The 21602-nt window shown below is 35.4% G+C and overlaps 2 protein-coding genes across 4 annotated transcripts in view; both read left to right on the top strand.

Moving 5' to 3' along the window:
* The window catches only part of LOC107583636 (ankyrin-3-like), a 50912-nt gene extending 34562 nt beyond the window's left edge, over positions 1–16350 (top strand). The window contains exons 2-4 of the mRNA XM_016269923.1: positions 14181–14282; positions 15764–15862; positions 16204–16350. Of these exons, the coding sequence (XP_016125409.1) occupies positions 14181–14282; positions 15764–15862; positions 16204–16350 (348 nt within the window). The remainder of the gene's footprint in view (positions 1–14180; positions 14283–15763; positions 15863–16203) is intronic.
* Positions 16351–18447: 2097 nt separating this feature from the next.
* LOC107583514 (ankyrin-3-like) overlaps positions 18448–21602 on the top strand; it is a 58720-nt gene continuing 55565 nt past the window's right edge. For all 3 annotated transcript variants that reach the window (XM_016269743.1, XM_016269742.1, XM_016269744.1), the window contains exons 1-6: positions 18448–18543; positions 18867–19064; positions 19507–19605; positions 19786–19884; positions 20638–20736; positions 20889–21086. In XM_016269743.1, the coding sequence (XP_016125229.1) occupies positions 18502–18543; positions 18867–19064; positions 19507–19605; positions 19786–19884; positions 20638–20736; positions 20889–21086 (735 nt within the window). In that variant the 5' untranslated portion in view covers positions 18448–18501. The remainder of the gene's footprint in view (positions 18544–18866; positions 19065–19506; positions 19606–19785; positions 19885–20637; positions 20737–20888; positions 21087–21602) is intronic.

The raw sequence follows: 21602 nt of genomic DNA, 5'->3' as shown, positions 1-21602 counted from the left end.
TGTAATAATCTTACACAATATTGTCAATATTTTTGATCACATTAATGGTAGCCTTTTGAATGCTATTGTGATTTTATTTAAACTGTGCTTAAAAAGCATTAAAATAATGTACACACGAGACAAGACTTCAGTCATATCAGTAGTCTAGAAAAAGTTATTTTGTTACATAATGTTTTCTTTCTTTCTTTCTTCATGTCTATTTCACTGTCTGTTTTTTGACCTATTATTCAGGAAATTAACACATTTCCATTTTTGGAATAATATCCAACTACTATTAACTGTCATGTCAAGTTCAATATAGGTCATATTAAGGGTGTATGACATGAAGGTGTGTGTGTGTGTGTGTGTGTGTGTGCATGCATGAGAGTCATGTGATCAGAAACGAGGTCGCCCTTCTCACAGCAACACCTTGAAAGTCTCCCTGTGTGTGTGTCTTTGAATAGTCCATGACTCCACTTGTTTGTAAATGTTTTGAAAAGAAGTTTCTTATGCAGACCAAGGCTGCATTCATTGGATCAAAAATACAGTAAAAATGGTAATTTCATGAAATATTACTATTTAAAATGACTTTGTTTTAATATATTTTAAAATTTAATTTATTCCTGTTCAGCAGTCATTACTTTAGTCTTCAATGTTACATTGCTTATTATTATCAGTGTTGAAAACAGTTGTGCTGCTATATTTTGCGTAATATCTTTTTTCAGGATTCTTTGATAAAAACAAAGCTTAAAAGAAAAAAAATCCCACTGACCCAAACCATTAGAATTTTAGTCTGTGTAAATTGGCCTAAATGTTTTTATAAGAACTATTAGATTCATAGTTGCTCTATAGTCTTATTATGAACAGTTAATATTTTACAAGTCTTTTTTTATCAGTCAGGATTGTAGTGAAGCTCTGCTGTTCAGGAATCTGTTGGTCAAAATAACGACAAAGTGTTTCTATATATTTCTCTGGCTCTTTCTGTCCGTTTTATTATGTTCGTTCTTTCTGCACTGTAATTCTTTTTATATCACATTTACTTCTGTCCTGTAAATGCCAGTCAAAGGTACTCTGTCTGATAATGGTCTATTACCCAGCAGCTCTCTATTGATCTTGTTCAGAGTGTTGTTGTATCTCTGGTACATTCTCAGGGTAGCAGCCAGTCTGTCTGCCCTTTTAAAACTCATTTACTGTTTAAACTCAACAGAGATGTGTGTATTTGAAAGGCTACAATATAATGTCTGTTTAAATCTTTATGGTGTGCTAGCAGGTAGTGCTGAGCTGTATGACCAGAAATTTATGTCACGGTATTTTTCTCAGTTATACCGGTTTCACGGTACATGACGGTATTTTTTTTTCATGCATGACCGGGTGTTAACCATATTTTCTACTGATTGAGAGAGGAAATACTGCAGTATATTGACTTAGAATGGCCTATTTTACTGTCATGATGAGTGAATATTGTCAAAAAATACCACACTAAATAGTGACTAAACACGACCCCTTTTAATACGTTAACCAGGAGTCACTCTCATTTATAATCTCTGCATCGTCTGAGAAATTCAACATACATCTACACTAAAGTGTATGTGGTTGTTTTGGCTATATTAGCAACTTTTTGTCTCATGCAGCGCACTGCCTGCGTCTGAGTAACAAACTAAAAAAAAAAAAGTGCACGTGATATTAACAGTCGAACTACACTCATCTTTATAATTCCAAACAATCAGTAAGCAAGGGACCCCTTTCAAACAGTGTCGCGTTCCGAACGTTGTTTAAGCGACATACGTATTGCGGTATTTTAAAAATTCATATCATAACAAAAATAAACACCGGTATTCGGTATGAACCGGTATACCGCCCAGCACTACTGGCAGGTCCTCATAGCTTTAAGTTGTGTGATATTACTTGGAATGACAATATTGTATAATAGGTTCTGATTAGATTTTAAATTATACAGTTTAATTGTTTTTATGAATATAAATAATTATATTATATTATGTTATATTATATGAATAATCTGCATCATCTCTTGCAGTAATTTTGATTTGTCCCTCAGTTCTTTAACACAAAGTAAAAACATGTAAGTTGTGTAGATTCATATTTTACAGATCAGGCGTTAGCTTAAAGATTAAATTGGATGACTGATGCAATATCTCGTTTCGTGGCCTACAAACAGCATGTGTGTACATTTGAGATATTTTGAGGTGTGTATAATGTGTGTGTGTTTGGGGGGTGTTTGAGGGCACAGGGGGGAGTAATACAGGCAGATGGCCTTTCCCTCCTCTCTCTCATCTGCTACAGTCTGAGTGCCAGATAATATCTCACACACACATTTAAACGGAAGAGCATGTGACAGTCATTCATCGAGCATGTGCACTGATTTGATCCTGTTTTCTGCATTAGAATTTGTTACAAACCAAGCTTATCTTTAAGTACAAGGCATGAGACAGTCTATAAACCATATCTCGAGGTTTTTAGGGATTTTCGTCATAGGGTTTGGCTAAATCTTGGCACACAAACATACTCTGACTCTGCCAAAGCTTTTGTACTGGTTTTATTATATTTTTTTGGTATAGTTAGGGCAGTAGTTCAGATTTGTACCCACCTTTTTACCCACTCTGGCCCTACCACAAAAAATGAGAGATTTATGTATGTATGTACAGTATGTACTGTGGTACAAAAAGTACTATCGTTCAAAAAGATTTTTAAATGTTTTTATAATAGGTCTCTCATGCTCAACAAGACTGCAATTATTTGATAAAAAATACAGTGCTTAAAATACAGCAATATTGTTCATATTATAGAATTATAAAAATATCACACAATTTAATTTTTTTTTTCCTATTTTAATTGTATTGAGCAGCTAATATGCTGATTTGTTGCTTAAGAAACTTATTATTAATATCAATGTTCAAAACGATTGTGTTGAATATTTTCATGGAAGCCATGATACATTTTTTCAAGATTTTTTGATGAATAGAAAGTTACAAAAATGTATTTAATAAATTCTGTCATTTGCATTATCAATTTAACGTGTACTTGCTGGATGGACAATATATTAAATTTTTTTTTTTTTTTAAACAATCTTTCTGATCCCTAAACTGCAAAAAGCTAAAAGATTGTTAAACAATGAAAATTTTTTTTTTTTTTTTTAATTAAAAGAAGCAGTGAGCAGTGCACCTACAGCTAAGTGATCCAGCACCTAATAATTTCTTATGTTTGTTTGTATATGCAGTACTCCCCCGTGGAACTGGTTCATATTTAAAATCAATATTACAGTAAGCATTAAATCATGGCTATTGAATGCTGCACAGTGTTTCTGGACTTTTTTTTCTGACCCTTTGGACTGTTTGTTGGTATTCTCTCTCAGCAGACTTGTATCATACAGGACAGTGATTAACTTGCACATGCCACAGAAATTTCACATGGCTCTTTTTCACTCTATCATTCTCACTTGCCTCCTACATCTCTTACTGTCTCACTAATTCACAAATGATTAAACACACCCTCATTACATTACGGCCATGGCCTTGTCATTATTTAGTTCCTTTATTACCTAAATGAATCCAGATTTACAGCACTTATAGTATGATACCTTAAGATACTTGTAAGCCTGAAGAGCGCTTTTAGCTCCAGATGACTTGTGGTTTTGCTGTTCACTCAGACTCTCTCTGTTCTCTCTGACCTAATGACGGAGTTGAGATTATCCTTCTCACCTGTAAATTCTCAGTGAAGTTATAATCCGGGAATCTAGCTAATCTCAGTCCCACAGCTGGATGAAGATGTCAATCTGTATGTATTTTTAAGGTATCATCTGTATACCATACCATTAAACCAATTATAATTAATTCCAGATGAAGTATGAATGATGTATCTACAGAAACATGATATACATAATAGTATGTTATTAATTATGTGGCAGTTGCATGTTCCCAGTCATGTTTTTGTTATGAATATCCATTGAGTTAGGAAAATATAGGCTATTGTAGACAATCTCCTAAGCAAAATTACAACATTTAAGATTTAAATATGTGCATGTGTACAATATCACATCCAACATCTGCAGACCGTCTGCACCTGGGTGCTGAGGCCACACACACATTTCAAAAAATTTGTTTTAACATTTTTTTTCACCTGTGTGTGTCAGATGTGGTTTTCTGGAGGATGGTGTGGGTCTGTAATGATAAATACCTTGTAGAAGCATGATTCTGGGTCACACGCTACTGTTCTGCCCCCAGAAACCCACAGACACACACACTCGCAAGTTCATGCATGCCGGCACACATTAACTGCTGCCCCTCAGAGAGAACATGAGAGAGTTTAAAGTGCTTCCAGCTGCCCGAACTCACATCAACTATTCACAACATCTTTGATCGACTTATTAATTGACTGATCTGTTGATTGGCTGATTGTAGACTTGGTAAATCATTTCATTAATACAACTACTACTATTACTACTAATGATAATAATAATAATTATTATTAATTAAATGTGTTATTAATTAATTATTAATTATTATTTTCTATTTCATTAATAATAATAATAATAACAACCATTCTTATTAATTATTATTGTTATTATATAGTTATTGTTGTTATTATTTAAAATATTATTCATATTTGATCTTATTGATAGTAGTAGTTAAAATATTAATACAAATATTAATATGAATTATTAATTAATAGTAGTTGTTTTAGAATTTTTATAAATTGAGTGCAGGATATAATAATAATGATAATAATAATAATAATAATAATAATGATAATGATAATAATAAAATAATAATCATCAGTTTAATCAATAATAATTAATAATCAATTGTTGTTGACCAATTTCAGTAACCTGTCTGTTAACTGAGACTTTCATTTGTGGAATTAAGCATGGCTCACGGAAAATTGCATGTTTGTACGGTGGTATCAGCAACTGAAAACTTTTGTTTTTGCGTGATGACACATCTATGCCGCTAGGTGTCAGTATTAATCCAAGAGGGCTGCCATATCATCCATATATATATATATATATATATATAAGGGGTGTAACGAAACACATATTCGTATTAAACTGTTCGGTACAAGGCTTTCGGTTCGGTACGCATTACAAACCGAATGATTCGATTCGTCGACTAGTCCTATTACATTTGGAAAATAAAACAGCTTAAAGTGTATGAAATATAATGTTCTCAGTGCCACTGCACTCAACAAGGCAGCCCAAATGACATAACAGGCAATGAGCTGTCTGCCCAGTGGTGTAACGTTAGCGGACGGGCACGCAGGGCACGCGCTGCGAAAGGCCCCGCGATAACCTCCCCTTGCTGGGGTGTCGAAAGACGATGATTTTGTATCGACGATAGCCAGAGATATTGTCAAAAACATAAATTGTTGGCAAATTGGCAATATTAGGATATTTTGCATTTCCAATTAATGTAGGCCTGTTACATTCTTATTTTTATTAGGCCTATTATTATTGAAGTTACTTTTATTACTACATTAAAATTACAGTTAATTTGCCCCGCAATAATTACCAAATAACTAACGTGCTGCGAGGATAACAAAAGATTAGGCTATTTACTCCACAATTAAAATGTTTTTAAAAAAAGGTATTTTAAAACAGGTCTATTATACAATGAATAATAGGCCTACAATTAAAATATTAACACTGCAGTCATCAATAAAAATCAACAAAATAAAAAGCTTTTATTTCAAGCACCGACTTATAAAAAAAAAAAAAAAAAAAAACCTTTTTAAAACAAAATATGTTTAGCAAACCCATCAGATGGGTTTAGTACAAACAGGGATAAAAAGTACCCCATGACCACGTGGTTAAATATACTGCTAGATCTAATGTTGTGGGCCTGTTTTTTCTACCGAAGGTCCTGGACATTTTGTTCAGATGCATGTCAAAACCCCAACTTAAAAAAAAAACAAAAAAAAAAAACTATTTAACACGAAATATGTTTCTTCTCATTTTTTTTTCACTATGTAATATTAAAAATATTTATAATAAATATGTTGGAATAAATAATATGTTGGAATAAATGAAAACAGTTAGCTATATACCGTTTTCAGCATATGTTGAAGTAGATTTGTCTCTGAGAGAAAATGTGGCGTGAGATGCCGAAAGCTCCGTCATTACTCCGTCATTCCATTTTTACATTCACTTTCTTATTATTACTTTCTTAAAAAAGGAGAGTGTATGGATGTTTTTGTTGATCTGTTTCTATTAGGTCAACAGTAATATTGAATCTCTCCACAAGGGCCCAGTATGCGTCTGAATGTCAGGCACATTCTGATGATGTCATGATTTCGGAGGTTTCTTTGCAGTCACTCTGTGTTTGTAGCACTGTTCATCTGATTTCCTCTGTCTGTCATAGACCTTACATGTTAAAAGACTGTGCCGACGGGCAATAAATTTCACCTTTTCAGCAAACACAGCGAGCGCACACAAACACAACATCATCACAAATATCAAACATACATCCAGACAGTACTGACAACCTGTCAAATCCAAACTAAGCAAAAATGCAAACTTAAATAGTATATATCGCTACATTCAGAATCTGTGTTGGTATTTCGTCATGTAGGAGTGGAGCTCATTTGTCCTTCTAGAATGTAAAATTCTGCCCTATTTCTGAAAGCCTGGAAATCCTTCAGTGCCCATGGGTTTAAAGTAGGTTTAGCCCTTGTGAACACCTCTGTGTGTCTGACTGTATTTGAGGGAGAGAGAATGATGGCTCTCATACACTCTGGCACTAACCGACTACTCCTCCTCCAGTAACTCCCTTTGGTAGTGCACGGTTACTGAACATCTTGAGCTCCTTCAGATCACATTCTCTCTCTCCTCCTCCTCTGTTGCCATAGCAACGCCACCATCCCAGAACGAGAAGACCTGTGATGCACCCCAAAGCATCATGGGATGCCTCTCTATATAATCAAAGTGAGTGTGTGAATGCCTGTATGTTCAAGTGCATCTCTATATTTCTACATCTATGTTTTAGAGAGCTTACCATGAAACAGGATCAGTAGCATACATAAATCATTTTAGGAAAAAAGTGTTGCAGATGTGATGTGTATTAGTGTCTAAACATGTTTAAACAATATTTTAGGGGTTTAAAAAAGAAGCTCTTTGGTGAATCATACAAAGCTTTTCAAAAACATGTCCAGATCATTTCACACACAAAATAAAATAAAGATCATAATTTTTCCATTACATGATACATATTTTTATTACTATTACGATTTTTAGTTCAGATTATTAATCTATTTTTAATTTGTATTACTGTAAAGCAAAAACGTTTTATTATATATTATATTATGAATGACACTATCATTGGATGATACGTTTTTTATGTTTTTGAAAGAAGTCTGTCGTTCTCAACAAATCTGCATTTATTTGATTAATATACAGTAAAAACAGTAATATTTTGAAATATTATTAAAATGTAAATGCAATTTATTCCTGTGATGGCAAAACTAAATTTTCAGCAGCCATTACTCCAGTCTTCAGTGTCACATGATCCTTCAGAAATCATTCTAATATGCTTATTTGGTGTTCAAGAAACATTGTCTCATTATTATCAATAACTCTACTGTCCCTTTTAATCAATTTAATGCATCCGTGCTAAATAAAAGTATTAATTTCTTTAAAAAAAGCAAGTATTTTAATTAAATACATATTATTTAAATTATTTAATTATTAATACTATTATTTAAATTGTAAATGAGCCATACATGATGGTAGTATTGTTGTACATGTAACTTATGCTCATTTTAAATTTTCTTTTTAAGTAATTTTCTTTGTACATTTTTTAAAATTATCATTAAGAATGTTTTTATGAGATTGACCTGTATTAGTACTAAAAGGTTGGTGTCTTCAAAATATATTTCTGTATATTTCTGTAAGTCTCTTAATGCAAGCTTTAGAATTTATACTGTTAAACTCGCTGTTGAAAAGCAAGAGTTAAATCATTTTATAAATCATTTATTGTAAAATCATTTATGCTCATTTTAAATTTTCTTTTTAAGTAATTTTCTTTGTACATTTTTTTAAATTATCATTAAGAATGTTTTTATGAGATTGACCTGTATTAGTACTAAAAGGTTGGTGTCTTCAAAATATATTTCTGTATATTTCTGTAAGTCTCTTAATGCGAGCTTTAGAATTTATACTGTTAAACTCGCTGTTGAAAAGCAAGAGTTAAATCATTTTATAAATCATTTATTGTAAAATCAAATTGTCAATGGCAGATAGCTCTCCATATGTTCACACAGTATGTGTCTGTCTGACACACAGCTCTAGGCCACTCCCCCTTTCCATAAACACATGGACACAATACTGAGGATACACAATGGAAAAAAACAAACACCCAACAGTACATTCAACAGAACAGTATATTCAAACAGACTCCAAGATACACAGAGCAAGCACAGTATGTAAACAACACAGCCTGTGTCACTGTATAATGGGTGATACACTTCAGCCCTTTGTCAGAGCTACAGCTAGGGTGTGTTTTTACGTGATGGTGCGGTGGCCCTAATACTGGGGGAAATGCCCCTAATCCTTTTTTGAGCTGCACCATAAACCCTGCATTCAACCTAATAAACCAACCCCCAGCAGTGCTAAACACACACACACACACACACTCTTTTTGTCCAAAAAGGGAGCAGATAAGCACTCAGACAATACGAAAGCACACGCACATGAGGGTTTGCAGGGAGGAGGAGACTGCAGAACGGAGGGAAAGGGAGTCCTATTAGCAAGTGCATTGGATTCAGCTGCTATATTTGGAACCCCTTAGCACCTCATATCACTACTAAAAAGACCCCACCCAGAGGTGTTCAGTGTGTATGACAGAAAGAGAGAGAAAATCAGAGAGGAAAGCTCATAAAAGCATGGCAGCGATGTAAATGATGCACATTTCGTCTGTTAAATGAAGATTGTAGCTGGTTCCCATTGAATAATAGAAAAGGGAGGGAGAATAGTATAAGGAAAGAAAGAGATTGTTTTGGCAGAAGTTATAAACAGGGCTGTGAACAGAGAAAGAAAACTGAAAAGCTGATGTAGTTTGACACAGAAGGAGAGGTCAGGTTGTAAAAGGGAATAGACAAGCAGAAAAGGTTGGATTCAAAGTGACTTTGTGTTTACTGTAGTACTGGACATCACCATATCCTTGTATCCGTACTCGCGCACACGTCAGGTGGAAGCGTGTCTTTGAGCATCCTGCTGCATGGGCATTTTTTCCACTCATCACATGACTGAATGGCACCTTGCTGGCCGCAGAGCTAGAGAAGTAAGTGATCGGGTTTCTTTGGGACTGCAGGAAAAATGGCGGTGGAAGAGGCTGCTGACTATTTTTCACCCGTAAGTACTTTACAAACATGACTGGGAATGGTTGGGAAGTGTATGTTGTTTTAAATAGGCATTTTGGGAATGGTTCGGAAATGAAGGTTGTCGGTTGAGGATGCTTGGGATCATGAGATCCTGAAATGCTCTTGCTCTTCATCTGCTTCAACCTCAGTCAGATTTTGTCCTTCAAACCTTTTATTAACGTATTTCTTGAATACATTATATATTTGACAGTGCTAGGTCATTTTAAAATCCTCTGCGGGCTAAATGGCGCAAAGTCTGATCTGTTGATCTCACTGGGCTCAGATTTCTAGATTTTGTTTGCAGATCCTGCAGAGCTAAAGGTCCTCACAGATATCAGAGAACAACTGTTTATTTGAAGTGCGGCTCTATTGTCAAGGTTGAATCACATGCAAAATTAGATCTGCTTCATGTGTGCTGGTGTTATTACCACCATTTTGACATTCATGCTGGTCAGGCACTCCAACTCTACCTTTGCTCTAGTGCTTTTTTACTGACCTTGGTGTGTGTGCGCATGCATGGTAACACAAGCGCAGTGTCCTGGTGCTTAAAAGCTCTTTGCCATGTTCATTATAGACCACTTTATCTCATTTACCTAACAACGCTCTATACATTCATGATTGTGTGAATCTACCTCTTAAAGATATTGTGACTATGGGGCTTCAATTTTATTGTGATGCTGAGTCTGGAGAAACTTAGTCTTGGATTTGTGTTTATAGGGTGTTTATCTTAATGGTTTAACGTAACTGCAATAATGGCTAGTTTTCAAATTTAAAGGGAAAGTGATAGATTATGGCAACAATTTAACCCTTTGATCTCTTGAAGAGTGCTTGCCCTTTAAGAATTGCTGTGCTCATGTAATGATTGTGTTTAGTGTGTTTAGTTTATTTTCTTTTTTTTTAAACAAAGTAGTATAGATTTATAATACTGGTTGTTTATCAGTTATCAGCCATAACATGAAAATAATTATGGATTTGGTATAATCCAGAATTTCAACACTGGTGCATCTGTACTCTTTGAAGCCTATAGCATATGGTAAATAATTTGACTTATTTTAATTTTAGAACAATGGATATGAATCAATTCCCAGTAGGTCTTAGGAATGTTATGTTATAAAAATGGGTGAAGTGAGAATCAAAACAGACATGCTGAAAAGGAGGGATTTTAAAACTAAACAACCAAGCAGCTTCTCTTGTCGAAATGAATGAACCAGACAGTCTGAACTGACCAACTCCTCTGCAAAAATCAACCACAAATGGTTCATTCTGACTGTAAATTGCAACATGTTGTCTCTTACATTATTTTCAGGACTGTATCTGCATTTAGTGGCGTTGATGTTCAGAGGACAGGAATGTGTGTGTGTGTGTGTGTGTGTGTAGTCGCCTTGTCTGCAGCCACACTGACGGGTCGCTTTGTTTTTTGCTGATCATGCAGTATTTGAGCTCACTGCTTATCTAGGACCTGAAGAGACACTGAGACAGAGAGGCAGAGACTAGAGTATTATTGGGTCAGCTGTTTAACTGCTCTTCTTTTATGAACAACAGTTGTACAGACATTAACATTTTGTTTTCAGATGTAGTGTCGCATTATTTTGATCAACTATGACCTTTTCTCTTCCCTTTCCTCATGTCTTTCTTTCAGTCCAGTATCTCTGATGTTTTAATAACAGCTGTACCCTAGAGAATGTCTTATGTAACTCCACTGGGTGTGTGTTTGTGTGTCCGTAACTGTGAGTGTGAGGTAGCACAGAGTGCTTCCACTCTACTGTGCGTACTGTACATGCATAGTGTTCACAGAATTTCCCACACTGAAATATTGATGCGTACTATATTAAAAAAGAGAGGCCTTTCACATCTCCATGCTTGAGATGAATTATACAGTGTGAACATTTATAAAGATTCAGAGCTTGACACTTCACACACAGGTTGTTACCACGAGGGTTTTTCACACAGTTAAAAGATTTTTAAAAAACAAAGATGAAGAAACTGTAGGTGGGGAAAAATCCCATAGACAGATTAGGTGGTGGCTGTTTAACCTAGGCAAGTGCATAGCAAGATACAAACAATTGTTCTAAATACCTTAGCAATGTCCTGGCAGTGTAGCAAAACTTGTGTTTAGTAAGTGCTCCACTGTGCATGTCTAAAATAAATACCTCTAGAAACTGTCAAAAAAAAAATATATAAACCTGTACATGTAAACAATAAAGGTTAACGTTTACGGAAAGTAACACTTAGCAGCAGGTTTTCAAGGTGCAACCAAAACTACACAATGGCAATTCATGACCTGTGTGTGTGTCCATGATGGGACTTCTTAGAGTTTGTACTCAGTCATACAGAAGACATTTTGCCTAGTTTCTCACAACCTCCCACGAAAACCACTTTTATATTTTACTTAGTGAGAAAAAGTTTATCTTCTGTGGTTTCTGAAGCATGTATGGTTTTTGTGTAATACTAAGGAGATACAGATGATAAACAGGATCTCTTCAGATGAAGATAAACATTGGAAATCACTGAGTTTGAGTGAAGATTGTTATGAACAGTGTTCAGGTATGGAGGTTTTTTGTGTTCTCTGATACTGTTTTGTAGGTTGTATATGAATGTTTACATGTTGTGGTGTGTGTGCATTGTGTCAGTGCTTTAAGATAACATTTGTTTAGCAGGTTTAACGTTAGTTTAGTGTTCAAAAGTTTGAGGTCTGTTTTTTTTAAAAAGAAATTAATACTTTTATTCAGCAAGGGTGCATTAAATTAATAACAAATGACAGTAAAGACATTTCAAATGTTACCAATGAATCCTGTAAAAATATATCATGGTTTCCACAAAAATATTAAGCAGCACAGCAGTTTTCATCAGTGATAATAGTAAGAAATGTTTCTTGAGCATTAAATCGGCATATTAGATTGATTTCTGAAGTATCATTTGACACTGAAGACTGGAGTACTGATGCTGAAAATTCAGCTTTGGAATAAATTACATTTTAAAATATATTTAAATAGTTAAAACCAATTATTTTTAATTGTAATAAGATTTCACAATATGACTCTTTTACTGTATTTTTGATCAAATATAAATCGGCATAAGAGACTGAGCAGACTTTTCATCTAGAGCTTTCATTATACTTATCGAACAGACAATCCCATCGGAGTAATGATGGGTTAAGAGTCTTGCTCAAGGGCACTATGATAACAGGACAGGGGGTCATTCCTATTCACTGGCAACCCATGCTTTGGATAAACCTACAACATTAATGTTTGAAATCCAGATCTTATCCATTAGGACACAAACACTCACTTTATTTAATACAGATTTTCTTTGTGATTATATGTATTTGAGTGGGTGTGGATGTGGGTGGGTGTTATTTTCCCAGCTAGAATCCTCCAGGGATGGAGTTATGAGGGACAAGCTGGAAAAACTAATTAACTCAGAGATAAGAGAGGAAAATCACAAAAAGACTGGCACACAATATCGTTTCTCTCTCAGTCTTTTTATTGTGTGTGTGAGGGGCAGAATTTGTATACTGTAAGCATTACCCTCTGAGCAAAGGCATCTTTTGCGTGTGCTTTTAATTTATCATTTCATACAGCACAGACTGTAAGTGTCTGATGATACAAACATACACTCACACACAAAAAGTGGAACAGGTTGAGTAAATGACTAGCTAATGAGCTTAGAATTCATTATGAGCCGTGAATCTCATACTACAATATAGAAGCATACACACACCATCACAAAAACACACATTTGTCCTTTTCTGTGCGATGTGCTCTGGTCGCTAGATGAATATGCATGTCATTTATCTCCGTAATACACCAGCATAGCCTCTTCTTGTCAAACTCAGTTGAGTTACTTTTGGAAAGTGAGCCTTTCTTTCCAGATCTTCTTGCCAGCGCACACACATTGATGGTAGATATGGGGAGGAGTTTGTCCTGGGTTTAGTGAGAACTAAATATAGCCTCTCATTTAGAGGAATTCCCCATGTGAGCGTGTGTCTCTGAGATAACCCTCTCCTATTCTTTATAAAATTGTGTGTGTTTATGTGAGAGTAAGGTAAACGGTGTTGAAATTTTGCTGTGTGTCCTCTTATGTCAAGCGCAGTGTCCCCAAATCAAACTGAGGCTGACAAAAGAAGACACATTCATGAGGCACACACACACATACACTCGTCGTGTTTTCTCCCTAATCCTGCTCTCTTTCTCCTATACGCATGAGAAGAGAAAACTAATTCTGAGTGAGAGACTGAAAGATCATGAGGGAAAGTGGGCGGAAACCTGTGTCAGAATAATAGCCGTTATTTAGTGTTCTGTTCCGTATCCGTTGATGAGAGACAAGAGCTGTTTTTGGCTGGATCTTCAGCTGGAACACTGGGATATCTGCTGAGATATGGACTGCCAATGTTTTTAGGTGTTCTGTGGAACTTTGATCCTCTGTCACGCTGCGATCGTAGTTTCCATGTAGGATGTCGACTGGTAGACTAAAGCTGAAGCTTCCCTGGATATGTGTGTGTGTGTGTGTGTTTGTGGAGGCAAATGGCACTGAGTAAAGATGGAGTTGGTACGTTTCCATGTAGGATGTCGACTGGTAGACTAAAGCTGAAGCTTCCCTGGATATGTGTGTGTGTGTGTGTGTGTGTTTGTGGAGGCAAATGGCACTGAGTAAAGATGGAGTTGGTATGATTTTTTAAACATTTCTTTGCCTTTCATTGATTTAATGAGCTGAAAGCTGGAAATATGTTTGGTTTGTTTATTCTTGATCCGGATTTGACCGCAGTTGCCCTGGATTTGACCTTTGACCTTGTCAATGGAATAATCATCTTCTGCATTTTCTTTCATTACTTGCAGTCGGACAGCAATGCCAGTTACCTGCGGGCAGCGAGGGCAGGGAACCTTGAGAAGGTCCTCGACTACCTGAAGACTGGTGTCGACATCAACATCTGTAATCAGGTATGAATAATTTCTGCTACAATGTGACAGGATGTAACAATATCATCATCATTACTGAGAATGATGGAAGTAAACACTGAAAAAATGTCATTTTCATCAGTAGCTGTACTGTGTTGCTGTTGGTGTTGCTGTACTGTACAATTTTACTTTCAAAATACACAGATTATCTTCCATGTATCTATGATAGTTATGATACTGTTAAAAAGTTTGGGGTCATTAAGATTTTTTGGGGGGAAGAAATTAGTACTTTTCTTCAGCAAGGATGCATTAAATTGATCAAAAGTGACGGTAAAGAGATTTTTCAAAATATTTGTTTTAAATAAATGCTGCTTTTTAACATTATATTCAAATAACTTTCCATTCAAATTATCCTGAGGGTAAAATGTTAAGCAGCACGAGTGTTTTTAATTAACATTAACATTAATAACATTTAACATTAATAATAGTGCTGTCAAACGATTAATCCCGATTAATCGCATCCAAAATAAAAGTTTTTGTGTACATAATATATGTGTGTGTACTGTGTATATTTTTATGTATATATAAATACACACACACATACAGTATATATTTTGAAAATATTTACATGTATTAACGTATATATTTACATTAATATAATTTATATTATTTATAAATATATTTAATATATAAATGTAACATATTTTTATTAAATATATACATGTGTGTGTGTATTTATATATATACATAATAAATATACACAGTACACATACATATATTATGTAAAAACTTTTATTTTGGATGCGATTAATCGGGATTAATAATCGGGCACTAATTAATAATAATTTAAAAAATGTTATTGAACATGAAATCAGCATATTAAAATGATTTCTAAAGGCTGGAAACTTGAATTATTGTAATATATTACAATATTACTGTTTTTGCTGCATGTTTGATTAAATAAGTGCAGCCTTGGTGAGCCTATAACAGACTTATTTAAAAAGCATTAAAAAAATTTGTGAACAGTATTGTATATGATGATTTTGTAATGACATGTAGTGTTGCTGATATTAAGGATTTGAAAACTTAAACCTTGATTACTAGAAAAATAATTAAAAAATAAGAAGTCTTTCTGAAACCCTTCAACTTTTTGCCACGGGAAAGTGTCACAATTGTGTGATATCAGCCAGATCTCATGCTGTTCTGTGATGTGTAAAAGAAAAGTAAAACGTTTGTGAAAAAAAAGAACCTTTAATGATTAGTTTAATTTTAATTAAATTTTTTAATTTGAATATTAATTTAAAGGAATTGTTTAATATTCATTTTTCTAACATTTTTCAAAAATGTCTCATTTTGTGAAAAAAAAAAATTGATCAAATTCTTTTAGGCAATTATTTGCGACAGTGCCTACATATGATATGTGTGTATATTTCCCTTTTGGTCCAGACTGGTTTATACTAGTGTGCTGCTATGTAGCAGTATGCCTGACAGACAACTAGCAGAACCTGCTTTTTGTGTTTCAGAATGGGTTGAATGCATTGCACCTGGCATCCAAAGAGGGGCATGTGGACGTGGTGGCCGAGCTGCTCAAATTGGGTGCCAACGTAGATGCAGCAACCAAGGTCAGTTTGACACACACACAGAGCCTCCAGCTCGAGGAGATGTTTGTATCTGTGTCTGATATCACATGGTGTTCTCTACTCCTGTGAGCATGTTCACACTGGGTATAAAAAGCCTCTAGTGCTGCATTCACTCCACAGGAATGAAGTGTGTGTGTGGAGGTAAATTACAGGCCAGCGGAAACAACACTACTCTGGTAGAGGGGACGGAATGGTGGCTGGGGGGATGCCAGTGGGACAAAAGCGCCCGTTAGATGGGGTGATACAAGCAGGTGGTGGAGAGATTAATCGAGAGATGCCACTCATTCTCTCTCTCTGTTGTTTCTCCATCTACTCTAATCCAGAAAGGAAACACGGCGCTGCACATTGCCTCACTGGCAGGACAGGCGGAAGTGGTGAGAGAGCTAGTGACCAATGGGGCCAACGTCAATGCAACAAACATGTTCATCCACTACTCACAATTTTTTCTCTCTATCACTTATTTCATTTAAATCTTACCGAAACAGCATTGTGCTGGTCAAATATATGTATCTTTTGACATTTTTTAATGTAATCAAGAGCAGTTTATGTTTTGCTTTTAAATGTGATTTGTGTTATTTTTATCCTCTAACTCACTCACCCACTTAGTCCTGTCTTTAGATATGTGTCTTTTGTTTCTTTGTTTTTGCAAACATGTTCATCTACTACTCACAATTTTTTCTCTCTATCACTTATTTCATTTAAATCTTACCGAAACAGCATTGTGCTGGTCAAATATATGTATCTTTTGACATTTTTTTATGTAATCAAGAGCAGTTTATGTTTTGCTTTTAAATGTGATTTGTGTTATTTTTATCCTCTAACTCACTCACCCACACTTAGTCCTGTCTTTAGATATGTGTCTTTTGTTTCTTTGTTTTTGTTTACATGTCAGTGTTCACTAACTGCCCATTCTCTCCTTTCCTCACATCTCAACGTAGATGATGGTGAATAGAATGACAGAGGTATACCCACGATAAACATTAAGCTGTTGACCCCCACCTCCACCCCTGCTTTGCCTAGAACACCCCCGAGTGTTGCTCCCACCCTTGTTGTACCATTTCTATTTTCGTGTCATTTCCTGTTTTCTCTTCTCTTATTCGCTATGTGCCCTCCCTCTCTGGGGATGGAGGAATGAGACCATGCTTTGGGTGGAGGGCTGAAGCATGCTTTGATTTCTGCAGCTACAGGCCGTGGTTCCACATCTAAACATTCAGCTTTCTGATTGATGAAAAGAGATTTGTGTCAGTGGTGGTGTGTGGTTGCTTGTACTGATGTTAATATTGGTAAATAGTTATAGTTGGTTCAAGTGTTCCAGTTTTTAGAGCCCGATGATGAGATATTGTTGTTTGTAGAGAGGTTTTCACAAAAGGTTATCTCAACATGTGAAGTAAAATAGCACTAGATCTAGGCTACTTTTGCTGGACAATATGTAGATACACTACCATTTAAATGTATTGGGTCATTAAGATTTTTTAAATGTTTTTCAAAGAATGTTGCATGAATTTGATAAAGAAATTAACAATAAAAACAGTAATATTGCAAAATATTTAAAATAACGGTTTTCTGTTTTAATATATATTTCATACAATGCATGTAATTTATATCTGATGGCAAAGCTGAATGTTCATTACTACAGTCTTCAGTGTCACATGACCCTTCAGATATTATTCAGATATGCTGTTTTGGAGCTCAAGAAACATTGCTTAATATGGTCAATGTTAATATTTTTGTGGAAGATTTTTTTTTCAGGTTTCTTTGTTTTTTCTTTTGAAATAAAAAAAACAGCATTTATTTGAAATAGAAATCTTTTAACATTATAAATGTATTCATTGTCACGTCAATGAAACTCATTTCTGTCAATGTAATGCATCTATTTTGAATAAAAGTATTAATTTCTTTCAAAAATCCCCAAAAATCAAATCTTACTGACCACAAACTTTTAAATGCGCAACTATGGAAATGGACATATAAAATATACTAGTAGTATAGGAATAACAAGATGAGACTTTTGCCTAAATGAATCTGTGATTCAGCAAGCTTCACCTTAAGGAAAATGTCAGGCAGCTTCTTAGGGCATTCCTGCAGTTATATATAGTAGCTCACCCTTTGACCTTTGACCTCAGTGATATCACAGATGAGCCCAAGAGAACATTATGCACCTTGTAAATACTGTATGTCAACATTAGCTTAGAATTCCTGTAAGGGCACACAATACAATTTGGTCACTAAAACTGTCAAAATAAAATTAATATCAATAAATCGATAAATATATTTCAATAAATAAATAAATCTTCAGTGTAGGTGCATTAGTGAAGGTAACTATCAGGCAAGATCCAAAGAAGTATTAACTGCAATACTTTATACTGCCTAAAGTTGAATAGCTTTGTAAGAAATATCAAGCAGGTCAGCATATAGTATCAGTGGAGCATCTGGAGGTGCTGAGGTTTGTCTGTGGTATCAGCTGTTCTTAAGAGTATGATCTCAGAGGGTACGTTTTTAATATTATGTAACATTTTATCTTTGTGTTTGCCTGGGTGTGTGTGTGTTTGTGTGTGTACGTAAAGGATGGTTTAACCCCTCTGCATTGTGGCGCACGCAGTGGACATGAGCAGGTTGTTGAGATGCTGCTGGACAGGGGAGCTCCCATCTTGTCCAAAACGAAAGTAAGACCTCTGCTTCTCTGACCCCAAGAATTACTTTGCCTCTATGTGTGTGTGTGTGTGTGTTGGTATATTTGATCGCTGGTTTACCCATTCTTTCTGCACATGCCTGAGACTGCCCTCATGTGGCCATTATTTCTACAGAAGCAACATTTTTTATCAGGCCCTCTCTGCTATCAGATTTTCTCTTGACTGCAGGAATCTGATATCTCACCATAGATTGTGGTTTTAGGTGCCAAAGCATATATATTGGTTTTATAGATTTTTAAAAATCTATTAGCATTATTCTTGTTAAATGCCCATTGCTATTTTTTGGTTTGCTATAGAACGGTCTGTCTCCGCTGCACATGGCAACCCAAGGGGATCACCTGAACTGTGTCCAGCTGCTCCTTCACCACAATGCTCCCGTGGATGATGTCACCAACGATTACCTGACGGCACTGCACGTGGCCGCTCACTGCGGACATTACAAAGTGGCCAAAGTCATCGTGGATAAGAAAGCCAACCCCAACGCTAAAGCCCTGGTGAGAGCAGAGAGAAAAAGAGAGCCATACACATTCAAATTGAGAAAATAGCCTCTTGCTGTTTCCTTTCTCTCTGCGTTTCTTTCTTGGAGTGACTGGGTTCATTTTCCTGTGTTAACAGATGCAGCTGTATGAATGTGAATCTCTCGCTTCACAATGTGTGAGACAAAAACACAGTTGTGGCAGGGAGGGTGACACAATGTGAGCATGTTGCCATAGTAATACTCAGACATGCTTATGACAGTTTAAAAATAGACCTGAACCTTAGAAATAACTTGATTGGAGTTTAAAACTGATCAAATGAACAGCAGCACACAGCTTTATTACAGAATACAGTGGGATCGTTCAACCAGAAGAAGGTTTTTGTGGTTCCCCACTTTTGGTAAAGGTGGGTGTGGTGGCATCTCAGTCAAGCAGAGCATGTTTGTGTCTACATCAACAGAACGGTTTCACACCTCTTCATATTGCCTGTAAGAAGAACCGAATGAAGGTGATGGAACTGCTGCTGAAACACGGGGCATCACTGCAGGCAGTCACTGAGGTATGAGAGAAATATGAGGATTGGATGTTTATTAATAACTTATGTGACATGATATTGTACCAGAAAAGCACTACAAATGAGTGTAATGTTCACAGTTTTAGTGTATATGCTTGGAAAACATAGCATAAGCAGTTTTATATATGTGTCAGTGTTTGTTTGTGTTTTGTTTGGATGTTTTAGTCGGGATTGACGCCCATCCATGTTGCTGCATTTATGGGTCATGAGAACATAGTGAAACAGCTCACGCATCATGGAGCCTCACCCAACACCACCAACGTGGTACGTTTCCTCTTTAAGTACAGTGTCGCTCACAGATACAGTTTTTGTACTGTGAGTCTTTCTGTGAAACTTAACTTTTACTTTTGTAAATGCAGTTCTATCATTATAAACATTCTATTAGACATGGAATATCTTCATTTGTTAATACGGTATATGGCTTTGTGCAACTCAAGCTAAATTAACAAAATTGAAATGAAATAGAATGATATATTATGTAAAAAATAAACAACATACAAAAATAAACTGATATTTTAAGTGACTGGTTGGACATATTTTTGTTTGATTAATTTGGTCAAACATGATAAAACAACAAATTATGAATGTTGAGTGAGAGCCAACTTTTGAACTTGGCCCTGCGAAGACTCAAATGATTTCACTTCCTCTTCCCCATGTCATTCAAAATAACTGTTCTTTATCATTTTGAGTTGGATATTTTAAATTATATTGCTTTAATAAAATGTTTTTTCTTAAGTGTGATTGTAGTTTGAATGAGAAAATCAATACAAAATTTACTTGTGGTAAAGTTTTGGTTAAAATGTGTTAAATACATTTTTATTATTTTCTTTATATTAAATATAATTTATAATGGCTATACTGGAATTATGAATAATAAAATTAATATCCTTCTTTGATTTTTTTCATTAAAAATATTCCATCACAATATTATTATGTAATAATGAGTTTAAAATTCATTTTGAATTAATATATTAAAACTTGTAACTCACAAGCACTTCATCAAATATTTTGTTGTAGAGAGGTGAAACAGCATTGCACATGGCAGCAAGAGCCGGCCAGGCTGATGTTGTCAGATACCTGCTACAGAATGGTGCTAAAGTGGACATCAAAGCCAAGGTGAGACACATACCTTAGCTCAAATTTGAATACACCACTGTCCACATCCCATCACACACATGATTAGAACATGACAGATGAGCTTTTCAGTTTTGCCTACCATTGCTCTGTCTCTCTCTTTCACTCTCTATTTCCATAATGACAATTTCTAGGATGAGCAAACAGCCCTGCATATTGCTAGCCGCCTGGGAAAATTGGAGATTGTGCAGCAGTTGCTGCAGAAGGGGGCGTTACCCAATGCTGCCACCACCTCTGGCTACACCCCTCTCCACCTCGCTGCCCGTGAGGGTCATCAGGAGATAGCAGCACTCCTGCTGGAGCAGGGAACATCCCTCTCTGCAGCAACTAAGGTGTGTACTGCGTAATCACTTACAGTGGGGGCAAACGTCTGAGACCACATTGAACATTTGGAATTTAAATGTGGATATTAGTAAAGTTTTAGGACTTTGAAAAAGTAAACAAATAAAAGTCATCATGTAAAATTATAGAAACATACATCACCGTTTGGTGTCACTACAAGGTTTTTGGTAAGAAATGGATACTTTTATTTAGTGAGTATGCATTAAATTGAACAAAAGAAACACTAAAGACATTTATAATTTTACAAAAGATTTCCGTCAAATAAATGACTTTCTATTTATCATATACTCCTGAAAAAAAAATTATCAGGTTTTACACAAAAATATTTAGCAGCACAACTGTTTTCAGCATTGATAATAATAAGAAATGTTTCTTGAGTACCAAGTCAGAATATTATAATGATTTCTGAAGGATCATGTGACACTAAAGACTGGCTGCTGAAAATTCAGCTTTGCCATCACAGGAATAAATTACAGTGTAAAATATATTAAAATAGTTATTTTAAA

This window comes from Sinocyclocheilus grahami, unplaced genomic scaffold (genome assembly GCF_001515645.1).
Source record: "Sinocyclocheilus grahami isolate Dianchi unplaced genomic scaffold, SAMN03320097.WGS_v1.1 scaffold54.1, whole genome shotgun sequence".
Lineage (NCBI taxonomy): Eukaryota > Metazoa > Chordata > Actinopteri > Cypriniformes > Cyprinidae > Sinocyclocheilus > Sinocyclocheilus grahami.
The sequence above is the reverse complement of the archived record's forward strand: the minus strand, read 5'-3'. Positions and strand labels throughout refer to the sequence as shown.